The following is an 8,882-nucleotide window of genomic DNA, read 5'->3' on the forward strand; positions in this document are numbered from 1 at the left end:
AATAACAGATATTCAGTGGAACATGACAGTGAATATACAGAGTTACCCCACGTCCCTTCCTGCAGGAGAATCAGGATCTCATTGGACTATGAGGCTGGACGTCTGTCCTTTTATGAGCTGAGTGAGCCAATCAGACACTTACACACCTTCACTGCCACATTCACTGAGCCCCTCTATGCTATATTCTGGGTTGGAGGAGCGGGTGCCTGGATGAGAATCATTTGAAAGTAGAAATGTCCTTTTTACCTCATAGATTTTTAAAGGGCACCTGTTGTGTAAAAATGTTATCCCCAACCAAAGGTGCAGGTTAAGAGAGCTCACATTTCGTTAGGGATAACCATAGTTTTTTTAAAATAAAAAGACCCCTGCCAGTGCTTGGCTACCCACACCGGGAGGGAGCTCCTAGTTCCATCAATCATGTCAGGTCACATGCGCATAATGAAAATTTGTCCTGAATTGCTCATTATGTACATGCGAGTGACACAACATGGCTGCTCATACCAGGAGCTCCCTCCCGGTGTGGGTAGTCTAGAGCTGGCTGGGGGCATTTAAAAAAAACAAAAAAAAACTACTGTTATCCCCAACAGGAATGCGGGCTCTATTAGCCTGAACCTTTGGTTGGGGATAACAGAATCTACGTTCTGTGGAAAGTCACTTGAAATGCCACAGAATGTAGATTCTACATTCTACAGCATTAAAGGGTTTGGGAATGTAGGAGTGGCTTTTAAAGCCGCTCTTTCCATTCCTTCGCATTCCCCAGCCAATAGGCAATGAGCGCGTGATAGCCCAGGGATCCCAAAGGCAGGAGCAGATGCATCCAGTGTATGTGTTCTGCTGCTGCCCGCACTTCCTGCTCTGCCAAGACATGCCCACTTACCAGATCAATGATCGAGATGGTGCCTTTTCTTCCTCCAGCCCTGATGGACGATCTGGACCCTGCCACCCCAGGTTAGTGCCCCCACACACATAAACACACACTTAGTTTAGCAATACACACTTACACACACACATACAATTTTGGGGGATCAGGGGGGTCACACACATTCACATCACTCACACACACTTGCACATGCACATGCAATTGGCAATTTTGAATAGTGTATTCACTAAGTGCACTGCACATTACCTTTTGTATGTTATGTCTGTGGTTATATTGTAATTTCGTGATTTTGGTGCGTTTTTAGCTATTTTATTGCATGTTTAGCCATTTTATTACATTTTCAGCTTTGCGTAGGTGTTGTTCACTTATTTCTATCCGTAAAACCTATTGGCTCTGATAAAATATTCAAACTTTGATTCTGACTGCTGATTACACTAGGTAGAAAAAAAAGCATTGATTGTGGTTTTGTTGGATTTTAGTGATTTTATACCATTTTGCTCTGTTCTTTGTTACTTCATTTTCCCCATGGAAATGTTATCTGCTATGTATCCATTTGGGGGTCTCTGTGTGTGACATAGTTTGGTAAATCTATGCATATCAGGCATCAAACTATTCAGTACACCACTGGTGCTCATATTTAGGATGCCTTTTGCTGTTATGTTACAAAATCTGGGGTATATAATGGGGTAAAGTGCAAGCTTTGTGACTATTATTAGAAATTTCATAAAAACCATTATGTTTAGCATAGCTTTGCAGTTTGGTAGTTTGCAGTAGAAAGATGTAATTACCTGCTTTACATTCATCAGAATGTGTTTACTTTCAGAAAATATATGGTTTTCTAGGGTCTCCATACTGTTAGGGGGTCTTATGGTGCAGAACACATACTGCGTATCTTGTCGGCGCTATATAAATAAATGATGATGATACCGGGTATTGTAGCAGAGTGTCATATGAAAAAATTCATATATACTATTTTCATTTGGGGGTCTCTGTATGCCACCTAGTTTGGTAAATCTTTTCATATCAGGCATCAAACTATTCAGTACACCCCATGTGTTCATATTTAGGATGCCTTTTGCTGGTAAATTACAAAATATGGGGTATATAATGGGGGTAAAATGCAAGCTTTCTGACTATTTTCAGAAATTTTAAAAAAACATTATGTTTAGCATAGCTTTGTGGTTTGGTAGTTTGCAGTAGAAAGATATAATTACCTGCTTTAGATTTGTTAGAATGTGTACTTTCGAAAAATATATGGTTTTCTTGGGTCTCCATACTGTAAGGGGGTCTCATGGCACATAATATACATACCGGGTGCTTATATTGTAGTAGCCAGAGTGTCATACGTAAGAATTCATATGAACTATTTGGATTTGGAGGTCTCTGTATGCCACATAGCTTGTTAAATCTATGCATACTGGGCATCAAACTGTTTAGTAGACCTCCGGCATTCATATTTAGGATGCTTTATATAGGTAATGATACATGGATGATACAATGCTGGAAAGTTAAAGCTTTGAGGCAATTTTCAGATATTTTACCAAAACCTACAATTTTGGTAAAGCCTTGCGACTCGGTAGTTTAGAGCAGAAAGGCAGGGGTACCCATTTTAGATTCAGTAGAATGTGTACTTTCCACAAATATATGGTTTTGGCGGGTAAATATATATTTCTGTGTTTTTACCCCACAAAAAATGCGTGTTCATTTTTATTAGCTGATATATTATTCAAATTGCAGGTGAATGATTGCTCACCAAAGTTAATCACATTGCAAAAGAGATAATTAACTGATTAAAATACAACTGTCACTTAATTTAAACTGCACTTAAATATGGAGTGTGAGGATTGTCTGAACAGAAACCAGGTCTGGGGATACTGAACAAAGTACCCCATCTATTGCCCACTGGTCAGCAAATTCATTCAGCTAACCAGTAAACACTGCTTGGGTGTACTCTGCTCAAATGTGGGAACACACCTTTACCTGGGAACAAAACCTCCACTGGCAGAGGATTCCCACCTTCCAAACATTGCTTTCTAGACTTATGAATGGCTAATTTGGCTAAAGCCAGGGACAAGTTGGAGAGAAGGTCTTTTCTCTTGATTGTCCCAGGATAATGTGCATCCAAAAATATAAACATGAGGGGAAAAGTGTAGCCAGAACTTATATATTATCTCACCCAATTTCTTACATACAATTGTAAACCAAAATATTGACACCAAGGGTCTACTGAACAGTTGATGCCCAATATGCATAGATATACCAAAGCAGCTAACATGTGCAGACCCCAAATAAAAATAGTGCATATGAATTTTCCCCCTGCTGATTTGCCTTCTGTGAACAAAGCCCCCAGACTGCCCATTATATGCCACAAGACCCTTCTAACAGCACAAAGACCCCCCAAAACCATATATTTTTGTAAAGTACACAATATGATGAATCAAAAATAGGGAATTATGCCTTTCTACTCCAAACTACCATACTGCAAAGCTATGCTGAAGGCAGCGTTTTTTATGACATTTCTGAAAATTGCCTAAAAATATTGCATTTGGCCGCATTTATCTCACCCAATTTCATACATACAATTGTAAAACACCCCAAATATTGATGCCAAGGGTCTACTAGACAGTTTTATGCCCATTATGCATAGATATACCAAAGCAGCTGCCATGTGCGGACCCCAAATAAATATAGAGCATATGAATTTTTATATATATTAGCCAGAAGTTATATATTATCTCACCCAATTTCTTACATTCTTACATACAATTGTAAAACACCCCAAATATTGATGCCAAGGATCTACTGGACAGTTTTATGCCCAATATGCATAGATATACCAAAGCAGCTGGCATGTGCAGACCCCAAATGAAAATAGTGCATATGAATTTCCCCCCTGCCGATTCGCCGTCTGTGAACATAGACCCTAGACTGTGTCTTATGTATCCAAGACCCTCTTACAGTACAAAGACTCCCCCAAAACCATATATTTTTGGAAAAAACACATTCTGACAAATCAAAAATGGGTAATTATGTCTTTCTACTCCAAACTACCATACTGCAAAGCTACACTAAAGGCAGAGTTTTTTATGATATTTTGGAAAATCACCTAAAAATATTGCAATTGGCCACATTTATCTCACCCAATTTCTTACATACAACTGGAAAATACCCTAAATATTGACACCAAGGGTCTACCGAACAGTTTGATGCCCAGTATGTATAGATATACCAAAACAGATGGCATGTGTGAACCCCAAATAAAAATAAAGCATATGAATTTTCTCAGCTGCCGATTCACCTTCTGTGAACAAAGACTTCTGACTGCGTATTGTGTACCACAAGACTCAAAAGTAAAAAAAGTAAAAAAATAAAAAACCGTCTTTGTGAGTTTTTTATGTATACATGTGTGTTAGTGTGTATATAAGTGCATATTTGAGTATTTAAGTGTGCAAAATAAAAAAATAATCTTTACTAAAATGAGTAAGTGTATAACTGTATGTAAGTGTTGTAAGGACTTAGGTAGCTGGGATCAGCTTTCTGGGGGTAAAGCAGCCCATGGCACAATCACAATTCATAAGGGGGTTGTTTCTTTCTGGCAGTTTATTTTCACCTGCAGCAAAACAACATAAACAATTCAAAATGTGCTCAGACAGACAGCTTCCCTGTTTCCTTCTCAGACTGCAGCTCTCCCACTCTGGCTTGGGCTGCCTTTTTAATTATTCACCTGAGATGGCTCAGGATAACACAAAAACCCCGGGCTGGATTAGCAGTCCCAGAACCTGGGGCATAAATAAGCTCCGTCCTGGACTTTCCCAAGTATCCTAGTGGTGACCTCACCACATACCTCCCCTCCTTGTTTCAACCCAATGGTTGGAACAACTGAGACCCAACAGGAATGAACCCGGGACAGGGCATCAACATTGCCCATTTCTGACCCGGGCCTATGTTTTACTGTGAAACAGTAGTCCTGCAGCGTGAGGAACCAACGATTCACTTGTCTATTGGTCTCCTTCTTTTGGGCCATCCATTTTATGAGGTGCATGGTCAGTAATAAGGTCAAATTTTCTGCCTAAGAGGTAATACCTTAAGGCGTCTAAGGCCCACTTTATGGCCAAACACTCCCTTTCAATTATGGCATACTTCCTCTCATAGTCATTGAGCTTTCTGCTTAAAGGGGACCGTCACCCAAAAAAATTATTCAAAATCCTATTTTATCAGATTAGTCAAGGAAAATGAACTATAATTACACTATATAAATTATTTGAATCTTGTTTCCTTCAGTCTGGGAATTCATAATTATAGCAAGCAGGCAGGAGCCATTTTGTGGAAACTGTTATTAAGAAAAGCCTTGTATCATCTCAGAATCTTGTTTGTGCACCAGAATGGGGGACCCGATGTCCATACCCATGCCCTGACCACACAGTTATATGGTAAAGAGAACTGGGGGAATGTGGGGAGAGCAGTGACATGTAGGAAGTGCTGAATTGAAAGTGAAAGTAATTGTCTGCCCCGCCTCTATGCCACGGGCATAGAGGAGGGGCAGACAATATTTGATTGACAGCTGAGATTTTTAAATGAGCTTACAGCAGCTATGAATGCTTTAATAAAAAATAGAAATTGGATTTCATGTTTAATTTGAAAAGGACTTTTATTATACAGATTTTTGTGTCTGGGTGACAGGTCCACTTTAAGCTTGCGAAAATAATTACAGAACTGCCAGCTACCATCTGGCTTGGTAACAAGAACAATAGGGCTAGACCAGTCACTATTAGATTCTTCAATTACCCCTAACTCAAGCATTTTTTCCATTTTTTTGTGGGAACCAAAACTAGTACTCTGTCTCCAGGTAAAAAGACAGGTATTTTAGCATTACGGTTGTATATCCTTAGTTGGGCTGCCTGGGCTTGGGCCAAATTTTCCCTTACAATGGGCATAATTGAAGCAATTCTGTCTTGCATGTGTTCGATTACACTCCTGTGGGGTCCCCTTCCCAGGTTTCCTTGGCTATGTCTAATAGCCCCCTAGGATATCTTCCGTAAAGTAACTCAAATGGGGAATAACCTGTGGAAGATTGGGGAACTTCCCTAAAAGCAAACATAAGATAGGGTAAATCCCAGTAAGTCCCAGTTTTTTCCATCTTTGTCCACTACCTTTTTCAACATACTTTTTAGGGTCTTGTTGAACCGTTCCACAAGACCATCTGTCTGAGGGTGGTATACAAAGGTTCAGAGGTGAAATTTTAAACAATTTACAAAGTTCCTTAGTACTCTGCACATAAAAGGGGTACACTGATCGGTGAGGATTTCTTTAGGGATCCCAACCCTACTGAACACATGAAGTAATTCTTTGGCAATTGTTTTAGCAGAAGTGTTGTGCAAAGGAATAGCTTCTGGGTAGTGAGTGGCATAGTCCATGATCACTAAGATATATTGGTGACCCCGGGCAGATTTTAACAAAGGGCCCACCAGATCCATGGCTATTCGCTCAAAGGGTATTTCAATAATTGGTAATGGGATTAAGGGACTATGAAAGTGTGGTCTTGGAGAAGAAATCTGGCAAACAGGACAGGACCCACAGTAATCCTTTACCTGCTGATACACTCCAGGCCAAAAAAACCTCTGCAACACTCTCTTGGTAGTCTTTTCAACACCTAAATGTCCCCCCATTACATGTCCATGGGCAAGGTCCAACACCATTTTTCTGTATGGTTTGGGTACCACTAACTGTTCAATCACCTCATTTAATTGTTTTGATACTTGGTACAGTAAATCCCCTTTTAAAGCTCTGTGAGGATAGGATAACCTGAACCCTGACTCAATGGGTTCCCCATCAATTACTTTCACATTTTCTCTAGCTTTTATAAGACTAGGGTCTTTTAACTGTTCTGTACTGAAATTCTCTTTGTGTCCCTCCAAGTCAGAGAAGTCCACAACATTGTCATTATTAACTGACTCACTGTACCAAGGCCCATTCTAAACTTTAGGGTTGCCACGCGATACTCCCGTGTGTCACCATGAATACAAACCACCCCAACCCTTTTTGACTGGAACTTAACAGGGTCTACTGAGTCTAACTTTACCAAAGTGACTAAACTACCAGAGTCTAGCAATGCAAGCAATTGTTTCCCATTCACACTCACTTTACAGGCAACTTTACAGGTAGCAAACAGGGACTGGCATCTATTCCTGGAAGAAAAATCACACTACATGGGATCATCAAGCAAAGGGAAATTTGCCGCAATATGACCAAAATCATGGCAATGGAAACATTTAACAGTCTTGGAATTAAACCTAAGAGTCTCAGACTTTCCATTCTTAGATTGCCAGCCTCCCGAGTTTTTGCCAAAATTCTCTCCCTTTAAGGGTGATTTACTTTTACCACCACCTGTGTACCCATGAACAGTCTCTTACCCATTGCCAGAGGGTACCTCCCTTTTAGCTGTGGAGCCCGGAATGATGAGGGAGGGGTGCCAAAGTTCTTATCGGCAAAGTATCTTTCCACTAACTCAACAAGGTCATCCGCAGTTTTAGGGTCTCCATGGGTCACCCATTTGTGCAGGGCAACAGGAAGGGACCTCAGGTAGTGATCCAGCACCACCCTCTCAATAATCTCAGGTCCAGTCAAGGACTCAGGTTGCAACCATTTTTTCACCAGGTGGATCAGCTCAAACATCTGGGAATGTGGAGGCTTGTCTGGGTGATAAGCACAGCTGTATACACATTGGGCATGAAGTGCCAGGGTAATGCCAAGGCGAGCCAGACTCTCTTTTTTCAGTTTCACATAATCCTTGGCAGTAACAGAGTCAAGATCAAAATATGCTTTTTGCAATTCACCAGTTAGCAGGGGTGCCAAAAGACCTTCCCACTGCTCTTTAAACCAACCCTCTCTTTCGGCGGTCCACTCAAATATAGAGAGATATGCCTCTGGATCATCCTCTGATGTCATCTTTTGGAGGAAGCAGCTTACATTGATTTTGGGTACATTGCTATGCACTACTGCAGGTGGCTCCTGGGGTCTCTGTGCCAACTGTTGGACCAATCCTGTCAGTACCAGCCGGTATTCCTCTGCATCTTCTGCCAGCTTTTTAAACATAGCCATCATCTGCTGTTGCTGTGCCTGTTGCTGAGCCATTGTCTATTGCTGCAACTGTAGGACCAGCTCCTTATGGCGGGCTTCCGCTTGCTGCTGTGCCTGTTGCTGGGTGGCATTAGACAGAATTAACTGTTTCAGAATCCTCCATGCTGCACAGTGTATGGGATAACTACCCCTTTAATTCACAGTGTCTGCAATATAATACTGCCTTTTGTTGCTTTATTTTGTGCCCGCATCCTCCACCATATGTAAGGACTTATGTAGCTGGGATCAGCTTTCTGGGGGTAAAGCAGCCCACGGCACAATCACATTTCATAAAAGGGTTGTTTCTTTCTGGTAGTTTAGTTTCACTTGCAGCAAAACAACATAAACAATTCAAAATAAAATCCTTGCCACTTAATGTGCTTCTAACTAATACATGTAAGTTCTCCTAACTAACCATGAGTATGCCTACTGCCTGTCTCCTCAAACAAAATGAAAAGGTAATACAAACAAAGTTCCAACCTTGTAGGGATTCCAAAAATCTCTCTGTGCTCAGACAGACAGCTTCCCTGTTTCTTTCTCAGACTGCAGCTCCTGAGATGCCTCAGGGTAACACAAAAACCCCGGGCTGGATTAGCAGTCCCAGAACCACTCTGTTAGGAACCTGGGGCATAAATAAGCTCCGTCCTGGACTTTCCCAGGTATCCTAGTGGTGACCTCACCACAGTGTATGTAAGTGTGTGTAGTGTAGAAATAAAGGCCACTTACCATTCCTGGAGCAGGAGGGATGATCTGATGGCTGGAGGAGTTCTGGGGCAGTGAGTATGCAGAGTCTTAGCAAGCAGGAAGTGTGTGGGTGTAGCTAATGAAGGAGGAAGCAAGAACAAGCATGAGGAAACCGGTTAAGTGCAGCACATGCTGCGTCTTG

The 8,882-nt window shown here is 41.2% G+C and overlaps 1 protein-coding gene across 1 annotated transcript in view; it reads left to right on the forward strand.

The window, feature by feature from the left end:
* Positions 1-5,894, forward strand: part of LOC121394775 (E3 ubiquitin-protein ligase TRIM21-like) — a 42,166-nt gene extending 36,272 nt beyond the window's left edge. Inside the window, exon 5 of the mRNA XM_041566769.1 lies at positions 5,875-5,894. Coding sequence (XP_041422703.1) covers positions 5,875-5,894 — 20 coding nt within the window. The remainder of the gene's footprint in view (positions 1-5,874) is intronic.
* The last annotated feature ends 2,988 nt before the right edge of the window (positions 5,895-8,882 follow it).

This window comes from Xenopus laevis, chromosome 6L (genome assembly GCF_017654675.1).
Source record: "Xenopus laevis strain J_2021 chromosome 6L, Xenopus_laevis_v10.1, whole genome shotgun sequence".
Lineage (NCBI taxonomy): Eukaryota > Metazoa > Chordata > Amphibia > Anura > Pipidae > Xenopus > Xenopus laevis.